We start from the raw sequence: 24,650 nt of genomic DNA, 5'->3' as shown, positions 1-24,650 counted from the left end.
ATATAGCAACAAGCAAAGGCCTGCAATAAAATGTGCCCAAATTCCTGCAATACATGTTTAATAGCATAAGTAATCATCTGCATGATAAGACAGCTGAACAAATACAGGTATGTACTCCTCACAGCAATGTTTATGTGACCCAGTTAGGGTAACATATGGCTGCATAGCATAATCTCTATCACTAACAACAGAGAGTCATGGGGGAGCTCTTGTCCATAATGGACAGCTCCAGATGATCCGCATTGGCTCATAATTGATATGATCCAGAAATATTTAGACAGAATAAAGGTGAATAAAGCACCTGGACTAGATGGCATACACCCATGGGTCCTTAAAGAATTGAGCTCTGTCATTTCAAATCCATTGTTTCTAATTTTAGGGACTCTTTAATGACTGGCATAGTACCACTGGATTGTCGTAAGGCCAATGTGGTACCTATATTTAATAAGTGGTCAAAATCTTTACCAAGTAATTATAGACCTGTTAGTTTAACATTTGAAGTTGACAAGATACTGGAGAGTTTATTAAAAGACCACATAGATAAGTTCTTGGTGGAAAACAATATTTTAAGCAACAGACAGTATGGATTCATGAAAGACAGAAGTTGTCAAACAAATCTGATTTATTTTTCTTTTTATGAGGAGGTGAGCAAAACCTTGGACAGAGGAGTGGCGGTGGATGTGGTATACTTGGATTTTGCAAAAGCGTTTGACACAGTTCCCCACATACGGCTAATGTGTAAGGTAAAGTCTACAGGCTTGGAAATACCAGTATGTAAATGGATAGAAAACTGGCTAAAAGATAGTATTCAGAGAGTAGTGGTTAATGATTCATACTCTGAATGGTCTAGGGTTGTTAGTGGTGTACCCCAAGGTTCAGTGTTGGGACCCTTATTTTTAATATGTTTATAAATGATATAGAGTCTGGGATTGAAAATACCATTTCAATTTTTGCAGATGACATCAAGCTGTGCAGTGGAATAATGTCCTTACATGATGTCTCCAATTTACAAGCCGCCCTCAATGCACAGCTTAATTGGACAACTATGTGGCAAATGAGGTTTAATGTTGATAAATGTAAGGTTATGCACTTGGGGGATAAGAATATGCATGCATCATACATACTAGGGGGAGTACAACTGGAGAAATCAATGATGGAGAAGGATCTGGGAGTTCTGGTAGATCAGAGTCTTAACAATGGCATGCAATGCCAAGCTGCGGTTTCTAAAGTGAGAAAAATCTTTTCTTGTATTAAAAGAGGTATAGACTCCAGAGAGAGAGAGATATAATTTTACCCCTGTACAAATCATTAGTAATACCTTATCTGGAATATGCAGTTCAATTTTGGGCACCAATTCACAAAAAGAAAGTTGGGGAACTGAAGCAAGTACAGAGAAAGGCAACCAAACTGATAAGAGGCATGGAGAAGCTCAGCTATGAGGAAAGATTAAAGGAACTGAATTTATTCTCTCTTGAGAAGAGGAGTTTAAGGGGGGATATGATCAACATGTATAAATGCATCAGGGTTCATATAGTGAACTCGGTGTAGAGTTATTCACCTTGAGGTCATCACAGAGGACAACGCTGCACTCTTTACATCTGCAGGAAAAGAAATGTAATCTCCAAACACGGAAAGGTTTCTTCACAGTAATAGCTGAGAAAATGTGGAATAGACTCCCTCAAGAGTTGCTTCTGGCCAGCTCAATGGATTGCTTTTAAAAAGGCCTGGATTCTCTCTTGGATACACAGAATATAACTGGTTACTAACATTTATAGGTACAGTTGATCCAGGGAATATCCGATTGCCTCTCTGGGAATCAGGAAGGAATTTTTTCCCCTGTAGGAGCTAATTGGATCCTGCTTTACTGTTTTTTTTTGCCTTCCTCTTGATCAACTGTGGGTTTAGGATTATAACTTTTTTTTTTATATAACTGGATGGACTTTTGTCTTTTTTTTCAGCCAGACTAACTATGTAAGAGAGTCAAGCCTGGAATCACAACCTCAGTAAAAAAGTTCAGAACATAAACAGCTACTTGGAAATATCCTTATGAACAGCATCCTTCTCAGTGAAATCCAGGGTAGCTCGGGTACCACAGGAAAACAGCTGGAGAGATTCCAGGCTCAAGAACACACAGCCACCCCACTGGAATAAAAGCACTACATAATTGGGAATGGGCTCCCCACAGTAGCTAGGTCTTCCACAGAAGCTGCCTTACTCCTACTCAAATTACCACATGCTAGCTCTGAGAGTTGAGCGCCTCTCACCTACCTGCAGATCTCTGCCTCATCAGGTATGGCCTCTGAGATGCTGAGAGTGTGAAGTTGAGAAACTTGGACTTACCTTGGAACTAGAAACAGTTCCCTGGACTTGCCTAGGAAGCTATGCAAAATGAAGTTAAATAAGCCTGAATCTGCATCTGGGCATAGTGCATAAATAATCACACTGCTACACATACGAATGTCCTGAAGAGGATTTTTTGTTCCCACAAACCTAATTTCTACAGTATTGCTAAACTAAAAGAAGGCATACTGTACTAAAATAAGAGCCGTGATGCTGCTCTCCAGGTGCAATATGGATGCAACCCTTTGATGGAGGCCTAGTCAGGAACCACAGCATCCAGTGGGGGGAGCAGGTATTTTACACACCTGAAGTGAGGAATACCTGCAGAAGCCAGAGAATAATGAAGCAATGGCAATTCAACAGAAAGGTAATCATAAATATAAGTAGATATCCTCTTTTCCAGCTATGTGTTCTTTCTGATTTGACCCTGTAGTGACAGGGCACTTTAAAATCACACATCACTATACTGTATATTTGATAAATGAAAATGAATTGGTTCTTACTGCCAAATATGGGAACAGCAATGTTTTCTGCTCTGGATACAGTCGACGGCATCCCTGATGCAATCACTGCAATCCCATCAAAGAATGAAGAGTGTGGAGCAACTACAAACACTGGCGATTCAGAGAAGCTTGCAGGCTTTCCAAAGATGCGAACATGGAATCCCATCGAGAAAAAAAGGCAACGTCCAAGGCAACTTAAAACGTACTTTGATACATTTCTGCCAGAAACATTAGAAAAATATAATGAATCAGAATTTGTGATTAACAAACAATAACAGAAATTGAAAAAGGGCAAAATGTCATAAAACCTACGTTCATACATATACTTTGTCTGCTATTTAGATGTAAGTGATTAATTTGTTACATTTGTTAGTTACTTATGATTTTCTGCGAGATCTCTATTAAACCCTCATGAGGTGGATGTACTAGTTCTGTTTCCCAGCTGCCTTGGTTCATGTTGGAACCAATGACAGAATACATGGAAGGTGGAGGCTCATTAAGAAGCAATTTAAAGAAGTAGGCTGCAAGTTGAAGGGAAGGACCTCCAAGGTGATATTCTCTGAACTATTACCTGTGCCATGCGCAACTCAGGAAAGACAGGAGATTAGAGAACTCAATGCATGGCTGAAGACCTGTTCTCCTTTGGAGAGACATAGTAAATAGGAAAGGTGGTGGTGTTTGTCTCTATGTGAGAAGTGATCTCAGAGCGAGTGTGAAAGAGGACCTAGATGATGGAGAGTGTGATGAGGCTGAAGTATTATGGGTGGAACTGCACATGGGGGTGCGTACTACAAAGGTAATAATTGGAGTTTGTTATAAGCCTCCTAGTGTTAATGAGGAGGTGGAGACTCAGCTCCTTGCACAGATCGAAAGGGCTGCAAGGGCTGGGACAGTGATAATAATGGGGAATTTTAACTACCCGGAAACTGACTGGAGTAATGGTACTGCAGAAACAGTTAAAGGGAAAACATTTTTAACCCTACTACAGGACAATTTTATGGTACAGTTCATAGAGGTCCCTACTAGGAATTATGCTCTGCTGGACCTGGTAATCTCAAACCATGCATAGCTTATTACGAATTTCCATATAAAAGAACATCTGGGTAGCAGTGACCATAACATGATCTCATTTATTGTTAGCTGTAAACAGCAAGCACATATGGGAAAAATAAAACCGCTCAATTTCAAGAGAGGTAATTTTCCAAGGCTGAGAGCTGCTCTCCAAGACTTAGACTGGGAGGGAATATTGGCATTGATGAACACAACACAGAAATGGGAGTTCTTCAAAAAGACTGTATGTAAACAGACTGCAAAATATATTCCCATGGGCAACAAGTTTAAAAGGCTAAAAATCAAATTATGTGGCTGAAAATAAAAAATGCTATCACCGTTTAAACATTACAAAGAATATAACAGAATATGCAAAAAGGAAATAAAGGATTCAAAAATTGAAAACAAACGACAGATTGCAAAAGATAGCAGGACCAACCCCCAAAAAGTCTTCAAATATATTAATAGTAAAAAGGTTCGGTCCAAGCATGTAGGCCCTTTACAAAATAATAAAATAGAGTGGGTGACTGGGGACAAAGAGAAGGCAAGTTTATTTAATACCTTTTTCAGCTCTGTGTATACAAAGGAGTATGGGGGAGCTCTTGTCCAAAATGGGCATGGTATTGACACAGCTCCAGATGATTCACATTGGCTCACAATTGATATGATCCAAAAATATTTAGACAGTATAAAGGTGAATAAAGCACTTGGACCGGATGGCATACACCCACGGGTCCTTAAAGAATTGAGCTCTGGCATTTCAAAGCCATTGTTTCTAATTTTTAGGGACTCTTTAATGACTGGCATAGTACCACTGGATTTCCGTAAGGCCAATGTGGTGCCAATATTTAAAAAGGGGTCAAATTCTTTACCAAGTAATTATAGACCTGTTAGTTTAACTTCTATAGTTGGCAAGATACTGGAGAGTTTAATAAAAGACCACATAGATAAGTTCTTGGTGGAAAAAAATATTTTAAGCAACAGACAGTATGGATTCATGAAAGACAGAATTTGTCAAACAAATCTGATTTCTTTTTATGAGGGGGTGAGCAAAACCTTGGACAGAGGGGTGGCAGTGGACATGGTATACTTGGATTTTGCAAAATCATTTGACACAGTTCCCCACACATGGCTAATGTGTAAGGTAAAGTCTACGGGCTTGGAAAAATCCATATGTAAATGGGTAGAAAACTGGCTAAAAGATTGTATTCAGGGAGTAGTGGTTAATGATTCATACTCTGAATGGTCTGGGGTCATCAGTGGTGTACCCCAGGGTTCAGTGTTGGGACCTTTACTTTTTAATATATTTATAAACAATATATGGTCTGAGATTATAAATCCCGTTTCAGTCTTTGCAGATGACACCAAGCTGTGCAGTGGAATAACGTCCTTACAGGATGTCTTCAACTTACATGCCAACTCAATGCACTGTTTAATTTGGCAACTATGTGGCAAATGAGATTTAATGTTGATAAATGTAAGGTTATGCACTTGGGGGCTAAGAATATGCATGCATCATACATACTAGGGGGGGTACAACTGGGGGAATCAATGGTGGAGAAGGATCTGGGAGTTCTGGTAGATTACAAGCTTAATAATGGCATGCAATGCCAAGCTGCGGTTTCTAAAGCGATCAAAATCCTCTCTTGTATTAAAAGAGGTATAGACTCCAGAGAGAGAGATATCATAGTACAAATCACTAGTAAGACCATCTGGAATATGCAGTTCAGTTTTGGGCACCAATTCACACAAAGAATATTTGGGGAACTTAAGAAAGTACAGAGAAGGGCAACTAAACTGATACTAGGCATGGAGGAGATCAGCTATGAGGAAAGATTAGAGGAACTGAATGTATTCTTTCTTGAGAAGAGGAAATTAAAGGGGGGATATGATCAACATGTATAAATACATCAGTGGTTCATATAGTGAACTCGGTGTAGAGCTATTCACCCTGAGGTCAACACAGAGTTCAAGGGGGCAGGCTTTATGTCTGGAGGAAAAGAAATGTAATCTCCAAACACGGAAAGGTTTCTTCACAGTGAGAGCTGTGAAAATGTGGAATAGACTCCCTCATGAGTTGGTTCGGACCAGCTCAGTGGCTTGCTTCAAAAAAGGCCTGGATTCTTTCTTAGATACACAGAATATAACTGGATACTAACATTTATAGGTAAAGTTGATCCAGGGAATATCCAATTGCCTCTCGGGGGATCAGGAAGGAATTTTTTTCCCAGCAGGTGCAAAATGGATCGTGCTTTGCTGGGGTTTTTTTTGCCTTCCTCTGGATCAACTGTGGGTATAGGATAACTTTTTTTTTTTTTCTTCTATGGTTGAACTGGATGGACTGTTGTCTTTTTTCAGCCAGAGTAACTATGTAACTATGATAAAGCTTCTACTTCGCACTACCCAGGTGCAAGCACTGGAACAACAGTAGTAAACTACCATTCCTCTCCTGATTCTTCTACAGCTTTAAATATAATATTTGGAAGATAGAAACAGGAGAAATAATATCCACATCAACGGGTTGCCTGAGGCTACTCCTCCATCTTAATTAAGGGATGCTGTGCTGGAAATCCTCAGTAATCTCATGGGTGATGTCGCTGCTGATGAGATCAAAATTGACAGAGTCCATAGAGTGGTTGGAAGATCTCCAATACCCCTGTGATGTTTTGTGCCATATACATTTCTTAATGGTGAAAGACAAACTCATGAGAAAGGCTTGGTAATAGTGGAAGATCGAGTTTGATAGTGCTCAACTTCAAATACTCCCGGATTTGTCCCACAACACATTATGTGGGTGAGCAGTGTTCAAACCTTTGCTGGAGAGGCTAAGACACCATGTTGAAAATCCTCCATAATCTCGAGGGTGACGTCACTGCTGATGAGATCGAAATTGACCATTGAGTGGTTGGCAGAACCCAAAGATCCCAAAGGCTTGGCAATTGCTGCAGATCGATTTTGATGTCAATCAACTACAAATACGCCTGGATTTGTTCCACAACACGTTGCATAGGTGAATGATGCTAAAAGCATTGCTGGGGAGGCTGTGGTCTGTGCTAGCATCATATCAATGGGATACCCAATTCATCTGGTTGTTAGGAAGGAGCCTGTCACCTTTACTTTCCACACTAAGGCAGATATATTCTGGCACTTCTGAAATACCTCTGGATTGAACCATTCACTTTGAAGGACTGGCTTGGCACTTTACCTTACCTAAATTTGCCACATCCAAACTGGATCAGCCTTGATTGGGGGGACCCTCAAAAACCAAAACTGCTCTTGCCAAGACGGAACGCCCACCAGCTATGCTCCAATTAATTCTAAGGCATTGGTGTCCTGAGACTCTGCTTCTGTTGTCTAAATCGCTATCTCTGGTTGTAAAATATGAATTGTTTTATGTTGAAAGGGTCCTGGACAGCCCTTTTTACCTTTTGTGCCTTTATGTACATCCTAACCATAAGATCACAATGGACCCATAGTTTCTGTAGTTCTGTTCTCCTTTCTACTCTTAGTTGGATACCTGTAGACCTTGTCCCCTGTGAGCTTCATATAGATACATTTTTTGTCTTCATTTGATGCACAGAACCTAAGAAATGTCTCATTATGTTGTCACACAACACATACAGTTGTGTTCAAAATAATAGCAGTGTGTTGAAAAAAGTGAACAAAGCTCAAAATCCTTCTAATAGTTTATATTTCCATACACACAAATGCATTGGGAACACTACACATTCTATTCCAAATCAAAACATGAAGAAAAATATATCAAATTTGTGTTGTTACTCTAAAAAAATTGAAGAAAAGTGAATATTAGACTGTTCAGAAAAATAGCAGTGTTTGTATTCTTCTTTACAAACTCAAACATTCACTATATAAACTGAAAAATGTTTGAAGATATTGCTTTCCTTTGAATCACTTAATTAATATTTAGTTGTATAACCACTGTTTCTGAGAACTGCTGTAGAGCTATGTTGCCTGGAGTCAACTAACTTCTGGAACAGGTATTCCAGCCCAGGATGATTGGACTACATTCCACAGTTCTTCTCTATTTCTTGGTTTTGCCTCAGAAACTGCATTTTTGATGTCACTCCACAAGTTTTCTATTGGGTTAAGATCTGGGGATTGGGCTGGCCACTTCATAACGTCAATCTTGTTGGTCTGGAACCAAGATGTTGCACGTTCACTGGTGTGTTTGGGGTCGTTGTCTTGTTGGAACACCCATTTCAAGGGCATTTCCTCTTAAGCATAAGGCAGTATGACCTCTTCAAGTATTCTGATGTATTCAATATTCAAACTGACCCATGATCCCTGGTATGTGATAAATAGGCCCAACACCGTAGTATGAGAAACATACCCATATCATGATGCTTGCACAACCATGCTTCACTGTCTTCACAGTGTACTGTGGCTTAAATTCAGTGTTTGGGGGTCGTCTGACAAACTGTCTCCGGCCACTAGACCCAAAAAGAACAATCTTACCTTCATCAGTCCACAAAATGTTGTGCCATTTCTCTTTAGGCCAATCAATTTGCTCTTTGGCAAATTGTAACCTCTTCAGCACGTCTTTTTTTCAACAGTGGGACTTTGCGGGGGCTTCTTGCAGATAACTTGGCTTCACATAGGCATCTTCTAATTGTAACAGTACTCACAGGTATCTTTAGACCTTCTTTGATCTTCCTAGAGCTGATTGTTGGCCGAGTCCTTGCCATTTTGGCTATTCTTCTATCCATTTGAATGGTAGTTTTTCGCTTTCTTCCACGTCTTCCAGGTTTTGGTTGCCATTTTAAAGCATTTGCGATCATTTTAGCTGAGCAGCCTATCATTTTCTGCACTTCTTTATATGTTTACCCCTCTCCACTCAACTTTTTAATCAAGGTACGCTGTTCTTCTGAACAATGTCTGGAACCATTTTCCTCAGAATTTCAGAGAGAAATGCACTGTAACCAGCATGTACAACATTTGCTGCCTTCCTTAAATAAGGGCAGTAATTGCCACCTGTTTTTCAAAGAATGAATGACCTCACTAATAGAACTCCACACTGCTATTATTTTGAACATGCCCCTTTCAATTAGTGATTCAATAACACAGAATCAGCAGCATGCATGTCATGACTGTTGGGTCTGTTGGAGTTCTATTACTCTACTACACCTGCTAGTAAATTATTTGCCATGTAAAAATATAATTTCTACCAAAAACAGTGATTGATCAGGTTAGTGATGTCTGACTGCTATTATTTTGAACACAACTGTATGTTGTCACATATGTTATATGTATTGTTCTCGGCTTTATGCAAGGGTTTTGTGCTTGAGACACACCAATTGCCAACAGAAAGCATGGTTATTGATGATTTTTGGTCTGTCAGGAAAAATGTTTTAGCTAAAATGGCTTGCCAAGCTTTGGAGGTCATGATTTTTACCTATGATTCTATGGTCCAGTATCAGCAGTCTGAACTGAGTTGGCAGCTAGTGCAAGATGTTATCCTGTTCACTGTTCTTTACTGTCATTTAAGGAATATATGTGGTGCCTTTGAAACCCCTGTGATACCCATTGCCTTTGTGCTCAGTGCCATCTTACCTCTCTTGGCTCAGTACAATTTTGACTCTCTTACAGGAGGAGATTCCACCCATACTCATGGTACTTACACAGGTGAGCATCCCAGGCAGATTCTACTGGAAGGGTAAAGTCCCTCCCAGCATCTAATAATTACCATTCTATCCACTGTTCATGTTTTTTGTCATACTGCATTACCGCAAATGTCAGTAGGTGTCATGTGTGGTGTTTTGAGCTATGTTCTTTTTGCATGGTTTTGTAAAACTTCTTGGTTCCTTAGCTGTAACCAGAGCAGGAACTTTCCTTCCCTCTCTCACAGATGTAAGGAGCATTGCTTCCTCTATTTTTTAGGTTGAGGTTGGCTCAGGTGCTATCAGTTTAATATTTTATAATTGATATGCGCACACATTGTTTCTCATTAGGTGGTTAAGCTTGGGAGTTCCCCTCCCCGTGCTTTGCCATTCTCCCCACTTAGGTCTACCCTGGTCTATGGCTGGCATACCCCAGGGACAATGAGAATTTCTTGCCTTACCACAGTTTCCTTTACTGTCTTCCTGTTCTCTAGCTGGACTCTCCTGCCCATTTCTAACCCCCTTATTTTCTCTCCTCATTAGCAGAGCAGGCTGCTCTGTTTACTGACCCCCACCTGTTTCCTTTTCCCTTTCTCCTCTGCCAGGTTGGAAGTATATGTCTTTCCCTTTTCCCATCTTTTCCATCTATTCCAGTACTTAGATTTGTCTGTTTACTTGGTGGTGACATTGACACCTATACATTTGGACTACTTCAATCTCGGTGTTATGATGGCCTAACTCTGGATATTTTCCCTTGAATGTAGAATTATACTTACTGACCTCCGAAAGCAAAAGACCTGCATAGCCTTCATTCAATAGACCCATTTTCCTTCTCACAAAATATCCATGACAAAGGATCACCACTTCCCTGCATCTTTCCATCCGGGTTCACCAGATAAAAAAAAAATCAAGGGAAGTAAGCATTTTCCCAACTTACACAATCCTGTGGACACATACAGAGATGAGGAAGGGTGATGCCTTTTCATTAAAGTATAACTAAAGGCAGTACAGAGTGGAAAAGGTTTTTATTGCTGTCTGTGTCCCCATTCACCTTCTCTATTAGCCCTGTTCACCATTATCATTGAAAGTAATAGTAAAAGAAAATCCCAAATTTTTGGTTGTCCCCAGAACTGTAATAGAGCTGGAATCTTCCAATGGTGACCCCCCATGGGATTACCTTAATTTGCGGGGATTTCCTCTCACTTACTGTTTGGTTATGGGACAGGAAGTGAAGGGAAATCTTCCCAATGGGACACAGCTGGCAAAAATAAACTAAAAGGGGTTATAGCAATCCCTTACTTTGTCCAAAATGGAAAAAAAAAAGGTTTTGCTTATAGGTTTACATTAAGGGTCAGCTGGGAGACCATAAAGTAACCTTTGCTAATATCTACTTACCCAACCATAATCAGATTCCTGTCTTAGAATCCATGTTGGAAGTGCTATCAAACTTCATAAAAGGATTTTGATTTTAGGAGGTGATTTTAACTTACAACTAGATCAGCATGTGGAGTCTACATATATATGTAAAGCATTGCCTAAATTTACAGCGCTATATAAGCATCTGTAATAAATAAATAATCTGGCCACACCCCCGTTTTACTGACAGCAGCTTTAGCTGACCCAACTCCAGCTGCTTGGTCTTGATGCCTCAAAAACGCACTCTTACAAGACCCAGCAATAGTGGCTGAAATATCAAAAGAAAGCGACCAGTACACAATGTGACGAATACATCTTCAGAGACTCAACCCCATGTTGTGTGGATCGCTCACAAATCTTATATAAGAGGAGTGCTAATTAAACATGGTATCTAAAAGATAAAGTAGAGAGGACAAAGGTTTTCTGAACTTCTCTCCCAAATTACCAACAGGGAGACTGTTCATAAAACCAATCAACATACCAACACTTGCTGACCTCACCATCTTTTGCGAATGACTGTCAAGGTCCTACCTTTTCCCTGAGGTTATGTTACTCCATGTGCTGGCGTCCATCTTGGATTCTGCTGTGCATGATGGGAATCCTTTTATGCCTTCAGGTTTCTGTGGTCCATCCCCCAGAGGGGTGTGGCTGATGACATATAAGCCTGTGGCCCGCACATGCTCTTTGCACTTGTGTCTTGTGTCATTGTGTTGCTATTACTCTGTTCTGACTCTCGTGACTCTCCTGGTATCTGATTTGGCTTGTGACTTGACTATTCTTTGTATTCTCCTTTGATCTGATCCTCTGTTGCTGAACCCGGCTCGTGACCTGTGATTCTCGTCTGCTGTACTGTACTGTTTTGTCCTGTTGTTGACCCCGGCTTGTCTGACTACTCTTTTGTCTCTTCCACCAGCTACACGCCATTGGCGGCGGCCATTACCGCAGCTGAGGTGTCTCGGGGGCCGCGACCTGGTTCCTGGCTGCGTCAAGTCCATACCCACCATCAGGGGCCCTGGTGAAGGGCAGCCTGGGACTTAGACTCCGCGCCCTGAGGGACTTCGGTCTGTGGGTGGTGGTTGTCATCAGCCAGTGCGTTACACTGTTAGGCCTGCCTATCCGTTCCTCAGCTCCTGCCCTGACATTACACAAGTGCCATGAACCCTGACGGTGCAGGCACGCCTTCGCTCCCAATGCTAGTCGCCAGACTCGATTAACAGGATCACCTGTTGGATCAGTTCGCTCAGGCATTGCAAACTCTGCTTGCACGCACTGCACACCTTGCTCCTGGTGCTATTAGGCTGGTAGTCGCTCCGGTGGTCTCTCCCGCTGCTTCTCCGCCTATTGTGTCCACCACCTCGACGGCCGCCCAGAGGTATGACTGGTTCTGCCCCTCTTCCACAGCGCTTTGGGGGTGAGCCGAGTCAGTGTCGTGGGTTCCTCAACCAGGTGGGTATTAATTTTGAATTAATACCCCACACCTTTCCGTCTGAGAGGTCTAAGGTGGGGTTCCTAATTTCACTACTCTCAGACAAGGCCTTGGCCTGGGCAAATCCCTTATGGGAGAGGAACGACCCGGTGATTCAAGATTTTTCCGGTTTTGTCGATGCCTTCCGTAGGGAATTCGATGTACCGGCTCGTTCCGCCTCGGCAGCCAAGCTGCTCATGACCATGCATCAGGGTTCACGGACCGTGGCCGAGTACGCTATAGAGTTTCGTACCCTGGCGGCAGAGGTCGGTTGGAACAATGAGGCTCTGGTGGCTGCGTTTTCCCATGGTCTTTCTGACACATTGAAGGACGAGATTGCAGCTAAGGAACTGCCTGTGGTGTTGGAGGAGCTCATCTCTTTCCTGATCCTGATTGACACCAGGCTCAGGGAGAGGCCTTCACTCAAGGAACGCCTGAGGAGGCCTTCCAATCGACTGGCACCTGCATTTTTTGTCCCACCCGTTCCTCCCTCTCCTCCCACGCCTCCTGGGGATAGCTTGTCTGGTGGGGAACCCATGCAGCTGGGGTTTTCTCGCCTTTCCGAGGGGGAGCGGGCCGCTCGTCGTCGGGAGGGTCGCTGCCTGTACTGTGGCCTCGGTGGGCACTTTCGGCAGTCTTGTCCGGTCCGTCCGGGAAACGCTCGCACCTGAGATCATGTCGGGGACAGATCTTGGGTGGAGTTTCCTCGTCCCCGGCGTTCCGCAAGGATAAGCCACTGATCACCGTGGTCCTTTCTTGGACGGGGGGCTCGGTGACAGCCCAGGCGTTGGTAGACTCTGGGGCCGGTGGGTTGTTCTTGGACAGCTCATTTGCTGCGCAGCACTCCATTCCCCTGCAGGCTCGTGCTGCCCCATTGGTTCTCGAAGCAATAGATGGCAGGCCCCTGCAACCGCCGCAGGTTACCCACGAGACTCTGCCAATAGAGGTAGCCATTGGGGCTGTTCACAGGGAGTTGGCCTGTTTTCAGGTGATTTCTTCCCCACACTATTCGGTGGTTTTGGGGTATCCCTGGCTCCAGAGGCACAATCCACCCTTCAATTGGCAAACAGCCGAGATTCTCTCATGGTCTCCACAGTGTGGGGCCGGGTGCATCTGGGGGCCGGTTAAGGTATTGTGTGCCTCCTCGGACTCTGCGTTGCCCACCGACTATGGGGAGTACCGGGACGTGTTCGATAAGGTACGCGCTGGTACCTTACCACCGCATCGTCCTTACGACTGCGCCATATCCTTGCAACCGGGGGCCACTCCTCCACGTGGCAGGGTGTACCCTCTCTCGGTTGTGGAGAATAAGGCCATGGAGGAGTACGTTGTGGATGCGCTTTCCCGGGGGCACATTCGTAAGTCTACTTACCCAGCAGGAGCGGGTTTTTTTTTTCGTAAAAAAGAAAGGTGGGGAATTGAGGCCCTGCATCGATTATAGGGGTCTCAATCGGATTACCATTAAAAATGCATATCCAATTCCTTTGATTTCTGAGTTGTTCGACCGCCTTAAGGGAGCAACAGTCTTTACCAAACTCGACCTTAGGGCGGCGTACAACCTCGTACGGATCAGACAGGGGGATGAGTGGAAGACCGCGTTTAACACCAGAACTGGGCACTACGAATACCTGGTGATGCCCTTCGGATTGTGTAACGCGCCCGCGGTTTTTCAGGAATTCATAAACGATGTCCTTCGTGATTTGTTGCAGCAGTGCGTAGTGGTTTACCTGGATGACATCTTGGTTTACTCTACCTCCATGGAGTCCCATGTCCAGGATGTCAAGCAGGTGCTGCAACGATTGCGTGAGAACGGACTCTTTTGTAAACTCAAGAAGTGCGAGTTCCATCGATCCCAGGTTGTCTTTTTGGGCTACATAATTTCCGCGGAGGGATTTTCCATGGACCCTCAGAAGGTTGCGGCGGTTCTGCAGTGGCCTCGTCCCAATGGTCTTCGGCCCATTCAGCGCTTTCTGGGTTTTGCCAACTACTATCGGAAGTTCATCAGGAACTTCTCCACATTGGCAAAGCCTCTCTCTGACCTAACCAAGAAGGGGAGTAACCCTCACGAGTGGCCATCCGAGGCCATCATAGCTTTCGAGGCTCTGAAAGCTGCCTTTGCTTCGGCTCCGATTCTTTCGCATCCCAATCCTGGGTTGCCCTTCGTCCTCGAAGTTGATGCTTCCGAGACGGGAGTAAGGGCTCTCTTGTCTCAGCGTCGGTCGCCCGATGGACCCCTACTTCCTTGCGGGTTCTACTCCAGGAAGCTTTCCTCGGCTGAGTGCAACTACCAGATTGGAGATTGGGAGTTGTTGGTCATCATTCTGGCTCTCAAGGAATGGAGGCACCTGCTCGAGGGTTCCGCGGTTCCGGTCCTCATTCTTACCGATCACAAGAACCTGACTTATCTTTCGGAGGCCAAGAGATTGACACCCCGCCAGGCCAGATGGGCTCTGTTCTTGTGACGCTTCAACTATGTGGTTTCATATTTGCCTGGTTCCAAGAATGTCAGGGCTGATGCGTTATCACGGCAATACTCTGAGTTGTCCAGGGAGGACTCTGAGCCAATCTCACTTATACCTCCAGATCAGATCCTGGCTGCCATTCGCAGCAGTCTGACCTCTCCCCTTGGGGAGCAGATTTTGGCGGCTCAAACCGATGCTCCTCCCGGGAAGCCGGAGGGTAGATGTTTCGTACACGAGGGATTGCGCACCCGCCTGCTGCGTACCTACCATAACGCCAAAACTGCCGGGCATCCGGGGAAGAACCAGCTGTGTTGGGTCGTCTCTCGCTTATTCTGGTGGCCAACCCTCCATGCCGACATTGCCTCTTATGTAGCGGCATGTTCGATCTGTGCCCAGAATAAGTCTCCACGGCATCTCCCTTTGGGTCTTCTGCAACCCATTCCCAATGGGGAGCGTCCTTGGTCACATCTAGGGATGGACTTTATTGTAGACCTTCCGGTATCTCGGGGTCATACGGTCATCCTCATGATCGTCGATCGGTTTTCCAAGATGTGCCATTGCATTCCACTCAGGAAATTACCCACAGCGCAAGAACTGGCCACGGTCTTTTCCAGGGAGATTTTTCGCCTGCATGGGTTACCTAAGGTGATTGTCTCAGACCGCGGGAGTCAGTTCGTGTCCAGATTCTGGCGCGCCTTCTGCTCCCAGTTGGGTATTAGTCTCTCCTTTTCTTCAGCCTACCACCCGCAGTCCAATGGGGCTGCGGAGCGTTCCAATCAGGCCTTAGAACAATTCCTTCGGTGTTATATTTCAGACCATCAGGACGATTGGGCCGATCTCCTGCCGTGGGCAGAGTTTGCCAGGAAATCGGCGGTCAACTCCTCCACCGGGATGTCTCCCTTCATGGCCAACTATGGGTTCCAACCCGCGATATTACCTGAGAGGTTCTCACCACAGGACATTCCGGCTGTGGAGAACCATCTTGCTGCCCTGCGTTCTTCATGGGGGCAGATCCAGAGGGCCTTGAGGGACTCAGCGCAGCGCCAGAAGTTCCAGGCTGATCGCAGACGGTTGCCCGCTCCTTCATACCAGGTCGGCGATCGGGTGTGGTTGTCTACTCGCAACCTTAATCTTCGGGTGCCCACACCCAAACTAGCACCCCGTTTTGTCGGTCCTTTCCGCATTCTCCGCAAAGTGAATCCAGTGGCCTATGCCCTTGCCCTTCCGTCTGGGATGCGGATCTCCAATATCTTTCATGTTTCCCTGTTGAAACCTCTGATCTGCAATCGCTTCACTACCTCTCTTCCTCGGCCCCGTCCTGTCCGGGTTGACGGTCATGAGAAGTATGAGGTGAGCCGGATCCTGGACTCTCGATTGGTGCGCGGTCGATTACAGTTCCTGGTTCATTGGCGCGGTTATGGTCCCGAGGAGCGTTCCTGGGTTCCTTCCGCGGATGTCCATGCTCCTGCCCTCCTCCGCGCTTTTCATATCCGCTTTCCTCAGAAACCTTTTGTTCAGCCACGGAGGGGGAGGGGCCCTTGAGGAGGAGGTACTGTCAAGGTCCTACCTTTTCCCTGAGGTTATGTTACTCCATGTGCTGGCGTCCATCTTGGATTCTGCTGTGCATGATGGGAATCCTTTTATGCCTTCAGGTTTCTGTGGTCCATCCCCCAGAGGGGTGTGGCTGATGACATATAAGCCTGTGGCCCGCACATGCTCTTTGCACTTGTGTCTTGTGTCTTTGTGTTGCTATTACTCTGTTCTGACTCTCATGACTCTCCTGGTATCTGATTTGGCTTGTGACTTGACTATTCTTTGTATTCTCCTTTGATCTGATCCTCTGTTGCTGAACCCGGCTCGTGACCTGTGATTCTCGTCTGCTGTACTGTACTGTTTTGTCCTGTTGTTGACCCCGGCTTGTCTGACTACTCTTTTGTCTCTTCCACCAGCTACACGCCATTGGCGGCGGCCATTACCGCAGCTGAGGTGTCTCGGGGGCCGCGACCTGGTTCCTGGCTGCATCAAGTCCATCCCCACCATCAGGGGCCCTGGTGAAGGGCAGCCTGGGACTTAGACTCCGCGCCCTGAGGGACTTCGGTCTGTGGGTGGTGGTTGTCGTCAGCCAGTGCGTTACACTGTTAGGCCTGCCTGTCCGTTCCTCAGCTCCTGCCCTGACAATGACTCAATAGAATTCTTTTGGGGGACACCTAACCTACATTATTAACGTGCAGATGTAACATCTTTAAATATGGAAATCAGTGTAGTAAATCACTTGCTAACGCTCTACTTTGGTAGCGAGCCAACATGTATTTTCCCATCTATTATAAATGCCTGAGGTTCTCCAGCTTCACTTTCTAAGAATAAAGCTAATACTTTAAAAGATTAATATTCTGCCCTCTATAATTCAACCCCATAGTGGTCAGAAGCCCAGCAGTGCTTGCATGAAGAACATATACGCACTTAAATTTACTACTTTGGTATTCCGACTCTTGAATCCCAATCAAGCAAGTTGTTAGAGGAGCTGATTTTGGTCACGGAATTCTTGCAGGCCATAAAACAAACCAAACCGAGAAAGGCACCAGGCCCTAATGGATGCACTGTAACTTATTATAAACAATTTCAGTCTCAGCACTTTGTTATGGCATTTAACTCTTTTTAACAGTCTGAATTTATGTCTCTAGCCCATTTTTTGTACAGAGCAGCTCGCAGTTTCCTCTTCTCGGTTTCCTCCGAGGCTCTCCTGGCCCCTCCCTCTTGTCGAGTGTCCCCACAGCAAGCAGCTTGCTATGGGGGCACCCACTGCTCAGTGTGTCCATTCACACATGGACCTGCGGCTCGGCCCCACCTCCTCTCTTCTCATTGGCTGTGATTGACAGCAGTGGGATCCAATGGCTCCCTCTTCTGTCTCAGCCAATGAGAAGAGGGAGTCCTGGGATAGCTGAGACTCCAGTGCACATTGCTGGATTGAGAGGGGGCTTAGGTGAGTATTAGGGAGGCTGGGGGTGATGCTGCACACAGAAGGTTTTTTACCTTCATGCTTAGAATGCATGAAGGTAAAAAACCTTGAGTCTTTAGAACCACTTTAAGGTTAAACTGCTTATCTTCTAACGTCTTTGAGTGGCCTGAGACTGAATAGTTTTCTCCCTATGCTAGAATCACCATTTAGATATTTATATATTGTGATTATTTGCCCTCTCAAGCATCTTCTCCAGGGAAAACAAGCTTGATGTGTGTAGCCTTTTCTTATAACTAAGGTCCTCCATCCCCTTTATTAGCTTTGTTGCCCTTCTCTGGACTCTCTCCAGTTCTAGCACATCCTTCCTGAAGATTGGTGACCAGAACTAGATGACATACTCAAGATGTGGCTGAACCAGAGTTTTGTACAGTGGCAGAATTATAGATTTATCTCTTGAGTAAATCCTCTTTTTTTAATTATGCTAATATTCTGTTGGCCTTGCTTGCTGCAGCTTGGAATTGCATGCTATTGCTGAGTCTATCGTTATCTTGGACCTCCAGATAATTTTCCATCCTTGATTTCCCCAGGGGTTCTCCACCTAGGATCTTGTTTGCTTTCATATTTTTACTACCCAAGTGCATTACTTTACATTTTATCAATATTAAATCTCATTTGCCATGTAGTTACATAGTTATTCTGGTTCAACCACAAAAAAAAAATTAATTGGTAAAGATTTTGACCCCTTTTTAAATACTGGCACCACATTGGCCTTACGGCAATCCAGTGGTACTATGCCAGTCATTAGAGTCCCTAAAAATCAGAAACAATGGCTTTGACATGACAGAGCTCAATTCTTTAAGAACCCGTGGGTGTATGCCATTTGGTCCAGGTGCTTTTTTTCACCTTTATTCTGTCTAAATATTTTTGGATCATATCAGTTGTGAGCCACTGTGGATCATCTGGAGCTGTGTCAATACCGTGCCCATTATGGACAAGAGCTCCCCCATGCTCCTTTTGTATACACAGAGCTGAAGAAGATATTTAATAAATTTGCCTTTTGTCCCCAGTCACCCACTCTAGATTATTTTGTAAAGGGCCTACATGCTCGGCCTGGACCTTTTTTACTATTAATATATTTGAAGAATTTTTAGGGGTTGGTTCTGCTATCTTTTGCAATCGGTCGTTCGTTTTCAATTTTTGCAGCCTTTATTTCCATTTTTACATATTCTGTTATACTCTTTGTAATGTTTAAAAGACGATAGCGTTCCTTCATTTTTTTATATAATACAAGCTCTTTTCTTATTATCTATAGCTTTTTTAACTTTGGCCGTAAGCCACTTGATTTTTAGCCTTTTAAACTTGTTGCCCATGAGAATATATTTTTGCAGTGTGTTCACCTACAGTCTTTTTGAAGAACTCCCATTTCTGTCTTGTGTTCATTGATGCCGATATTCCACCCCTCTTGTTGAGGTCTTCTTGTAAAGTTTCAATATCATGTGCAGTTAATACCCTGCTTAGCTTTGTATCATCAGAAAATACAGAGATCGGAGTATTTATACCAACCTCTATATTTATGAACAGGTTAGACAGAATTGGTCCCCGGACAGAGCCCTGGGGCACCCCACTCACAACTCCAGACCATGCTGTTTATCATCACTCTTTGGACTATACCCTGTAACCAGTTTTTTTATCCAGGTACATACACTATCCTTGATGCCAACAGACCTCACTTTGTACAGCGTTTATGGTGTACCATGTCAAACTTATTGATGAAATCTAGATAAACTACATACCTTATACATGCCTTATAGATTATAGCTCACCTCCTCATAGAATGTTAATAGGCTGATCAGGCAAGAATGATCTTTCATAAACCCATACTGGCTACTACTAATACTATTTTATCAGCAGATTATTGGATATGGTCCCTTATCATCCCCTCCAATAGTTTACAAACAATTAATATAAGGCTGACTGGCCTGTAGTTTTCCAGTATGAATCTCAGCCCTTTGTTAAATGTTTTGGTACCACGTTAGCTTTCCTCTAGTCCGGTTAGTAAGCTGTCCTAATCAGGAATAATAGTTTAGCTATGACCATATGTCTCTTCCCTGTCACTTGTAACCAACTTCCCTGGACTATCCTTTATGAAATCATGATTTTGCCTTTTTACTATTTTTTACATTTTTTTTTCAAATTTGCGATTCTTATTACTCTCTTCAGATATGTGTCTCTCATGGTCTATTTTCGCAGACCTGAGCATGCTCTTACATTTTTTATTGCATTGTTTGTAGTGCTGGAATGTTGATAGTGTCCCCACTGCCTTATATTTTCTAAAGCACAGTATTTCTCTTTAACATGGGCAGCACAGTTGCTAAACGGTCAACACTTCCGCCTGGCAGTACTAGGGTCGCTGGTTCGAATCCCAACCACAGCACCACCTTCCTGGAGTTTTATGTTCTCCCTGTGTCTGCGTGTGTTTCCTCTGGGTACTCCGGTTCCCATTCACGCTCCAAAGACATGCTGATAGGTAAATTGGCTCCTGTCTAAATTGGCCGTAGTATGTGTATGTATGAATGTGAGGGTTAGGGACTGATGTAAGTGTACAATATAAGTATGTAAAGCGCTGTGTAAATTGATGGCGCTATATAAGTACCTGAAATAAATAAATAAAATGACCATTTTTAAGCTCAGACGGAGCCTGTGGTGACATCATCATGCACTGTTGGACGCTGTCATCTTTTTCCCTTGTCGGCTTGACACCATTTGAGTGGAGGAGATATACAGCTCCATTTCCTGTGGGTGCACTCTGTGATTCTTCAGATTGTGAAAATTGTGTGATGCAAGATCCACATACCTCTGAGCTTGTATAGACAACCTATAACTTGTGGTCTCTAGCTCTAGTAAGTGGCTGTGTGTGACATGGTGGAGGGATGCACTGGAGGCACTTCAGGTGAAATGTTGCACTAATGGAATTATTATGAGTTGTTCGCATGTGGTATTCATCTTATACACGGTAATTGTGGTATATTATACACCGGACATTATTTGCACTTTATATTCATTTATCATTATTTGCACTTTACACTAGTTGATGGTCTGGTTTGTATTGAATCTTGTATACAGAGCAACAGTGTTGGCATTTAAATTATATTATATGTATAATATAATGTCTTTTAACATAATAACATGAGCAGGAATGTAGTAAAACAGTGTAGCAGAAAAAAAAACACATATATTGTTTCAAAACCTATTTAAGTAGGTTACTTGGTTATAGTTATTATCAAATAAACCAATGCATGCTTAAGCTGTTAAGTTTGGTCTTGGAATAAAGACCTTGGTCAGCTGGAGAAGTTATTCATTTGTTAAAACTATATAGAGGAAAGGTGTACACTGTCAAAGGATTGTCAGTTTTTGAAAACATGAATGAACTGACATCTACAGGCATTTTGTATGTTAACCGCTGTAGATATAAAGCAACAGGAGCAAAATATGGAAAAAGTTGGCCATTCTTACCTTATACGAGTAATATTTTTTATTAATTTCTATTTTTACAACATCTGTTCTGTATAAAAAATCATTATGCTTCACAATATGTTCCTTTCTATAGTGCTATATCTTTGCTTTTGACATTAGTTATGAACTCTGATATCTAGGGATCTCTAGGGAGAGCAGACCGTGTTCTTCTATTGTTGTGACTTAGATGACGTTCAGAGCACATTTTATGCCCAATTCATGCAAAACTCCACGTAATCCCAACGGCTTCACATACTTTTTCTTGCAACTGTAGCTTCTTCAGTGAAAAAATATCTAACAAAGCTAGAGTTTAAGCTGATGTTCATATATCAATGGAAATCTATGAACTCACATACACCAAGGAAGCCGAGAAGTGTCTTTTTGGCTAGGGTCTTGCAGTGGAGGATTTGGAAGCATGCCATCCTGCAGACAGGGTGACTCACAATGGGTCACATTCCTCTTCACCATAGGAACAGCATCCTTCCCACAGCTGATTCTGGGTCCAAAAATACTGGCAATCCTCAACCTTACTCAATATTTATCTATGAACAGGTTGTCCCAATATTTAGCTGTGGTTAGATCTTTCAGCTACTTGTCTTCTTAGTGCCCATACCTGTCCCACCAAATGTGGAGACCCTTGTACTTGGTTTTTGATGGTATTTCTCAGCTACTCTCTTTGGTGGTTCCTTGAGAGGAATATATCATTAGAACATTTGCTATGAAAGTTCTGTCTGTTAAAAAGAATGCAACCCAAGTTTTTGCAAATTTTTTTTTACATACATTGTAGGTTCCTTAGTTATTACTGACCGGGAAGCCACATACACCACATATACCGCTAGAAATTAATTTGAGAAACATTTCCATCCTGCTCCTTCAAATTTCCTCATCTTGGTCAAAAACGAATGTCGATGTGACCCTACTAATGATTAGAAAAATTTACAAAAGTTCTTACAATGAAAATTATTGAACAAAATTGTACTCGTGTATAATCATTTTTACAGTGATAACTAGTCATATAGTTAGACATTCTGGGGTTGATTTACTAAAACTGGAGAGTGCAAAATCTGGTGTAGCTGTGCACAGCAGCCAATCAATGTCTAACTTCAGCTCACTCACCCTCCAGAGGATTTACCCGCCTTCCTGACCAGGCCATTTTTTGCGTTACGGTGCTGCGTTACTTTAACTGACAATTGCGCAGTCATGCAGCGCTGCACCCAAATTAAATTTACATCCTTTTTTTCCCACGAATAGAACTTTCTTTCGGTGGTATTTGATCGCCTGTACATTTTTAATTTTTCGGGCTATAAAAAAAGCGACAATTTTGAGGAAAAAAAACAATACGTTTGACTTTTTTCTATTAAACATGTCCAGTAAAAAATTTAAAAAAAAATCTAATTTCATCATAAATTTAGGCCAAAATGTATTCTGCTACATGTCTTTGCTAAAAAAAAAAAAAATCCCAATACATGTAAATCAGTTGGTTTACGTGAAAGTTATAGAGTTTACAAATGGCAGTATATATACTGGGATTTTTTTTTTTTACTTTTTACTAGTAATGGTGGCGATCAGTGACTTATAGCGGGACTGCAGCAGGCATTCTGATACTGGGGGGAACTGACCTGGTGTCACTGACATCCCCAGTGACACCAATACAGTGATCAGTGCTAATAAAAAGCACTGACACTGTACTAATAGCACTGGGCAGGAAGGGGGTTAACATCTGGGGCAATCAAAGGGTTAACTGTGTGCTGTGTGTGTGTGTGTGCTTCACTGTAAGCACAATGCTATGCATGGCTCTGCTATGCAAAGCCATGCATAGCAGTTTGCAGGAGCTGACAGGGGAGAGAACTGTAATGTTTACTTACAGTTCTCTTCTTCTGTTGGGTAATCCTCCTCGATCACCAGCGAGTAATCACCGGCTGGGACCCGGTGATTGACAGCTGAGGCTGCAAATAGTGGCATGGGTAGGGTGCGCATGCAGCCCCCTCTCAGAGATGCAAAATCACGTATATATACGTGATTTTGCGCACCTGTGCCGCCCTGTAGCAGTATTACTGCTATAGGGCGGACGGGAAGCGGTTAAGTTTTGACTAAAAAACCTAGAAGCTGATTGGTTTCTGTGCAGAACTGCACCAGATTTTGCACTCTCCACTTTTAGTAAATCAAGTCTTTGTATGCACTATAACTCAGTTTTGAATGTGCACAGTTCCTTGAGTGAGGGACACAAGTGGTCAAATGAGTCTTCTCTCGCCTTGAGTGGTACAGTGCAAGGTCAGTTCTCTTTTCTTGGTTCATTTGCCACATTACTTTAATTACACTTATGTATGGGTTTATTTGTTTATATGGACCTTCTTTCTAAAGCTTTAAACATTTGCAAAACTGGGGTGCCTCAGCTCATGGTACTTCTCTTCTGCAAATATTCTCAGGGAATTAGATGGTTGCTACATAGTCTGGACTGTTTGGGGACACTTTTCCAGTGTATTTGATCACTAAGGCTTCAAAGTTAGGTTCACCTAGATGCTCTGTAGTGATCTCTTTATCATGCCCAAGCAGAACGAAGACACCAGGGGTTGCACCTGTTGACCCCACCCGGCATCCACATCTACGGGCTATGACCTATGGGTAATAAACCTGCTGGGCTCTTGGCATCCCTGTGTTTAAATATGCCATGTTGCAACTGACTAGGGAACTCTAGTATAACTTATTCATACCCTGGCTTGCTACTAGGGACATTGATTACTGGCTCGCACTGTTAACGTGGTTAGGCTGTGCTCAAGAATCTAATCTGTGGTCCCTTTTTTATATTTACATGATTTTATGATACAGGTTGGCGTATGTACCATTCCTTGTTTTGCCAAAAGTTGTTTATTTGTTTAATTTTTATTGCCCTCTGGGGAATCAAGTGAGCCCACTGGTGTTGTATTTTAGATGATGCTGGTGATATTTGAAGGAGCAGTTGGTGGGATGCTTTTTGGGAGCACATGTTTTGAAATGATTTATGCCAGAGCTGCAGTGAGCTTGGTCCCACTATGCTTGGCAATGAACTTGCGTGTGATCACAGAGCATTGTACCCTGGGGGCCATACTGTATTTTCTTAGATGGCTCTATCGGCACATATGTTTGAAGCCAACAATGTAAATGCCAGTTTTGTACTACATATTTTGCAGTACATAGGGCAGACAGTGCATCAGTGCCTTTATTACACCACTGTGACCTAGTCAGAGATTACTCTTGTCTCTTAAGAAACCAGACTACTCAGTAGAAGAGCGTGAGTCACCAATCCTCTATGTTGTGACTTCTCTGTATAATCACCTGGCAGAAGAATGC

The 24,650-nt window shown here is 43.3% G+C and overlaps 1 protein-coding gene across 2 annotated transcripts in view; it reads right to left on the bottom strand.

Annotated features, from left to right (window-relative positions):
- Nucleotides 1-24,650, bottom strand: part of LPCAT2 (lysophosphatidylcholine acyltransferase 2) — a 428,744-nt gene that overhangs the window by 264,439 nt on the left and 139,655 nt on the right. For both annotated transcript variants that reach the window (XM_089692556.1, XM_089692557.1), the window contains exon 4: nucleotides 2,844-3,061. In XM_089692556.1, the coding sequence (XP_089548682.1) occupies nucleotides 2,844-3,061 (218 nt within the window). The remainder of the gene's footprint in view (nucleotides 1-2,843; nucleotides 3,062-24,650) is intronic.

This window comes from Staurois parvus, unplaced genomic scaffold, assembly GCF_062004578.1.
Source record: "Staurois parvus isolate SC_StPar_1 unplaced genomic scaffold, SC_StPar_1.0 ptg000594l, whole genome shotgun sequence".
Taxonomy (NCBI): domain Eukaryota; kingdom Metazoa; phylum Chordata; class Amphibia; order Anura; family Ranidae; genus Staurois; species Staurois parvus.
This window is presented reverse-complemented; position numbering and strand designations above follow the sequence as displayed.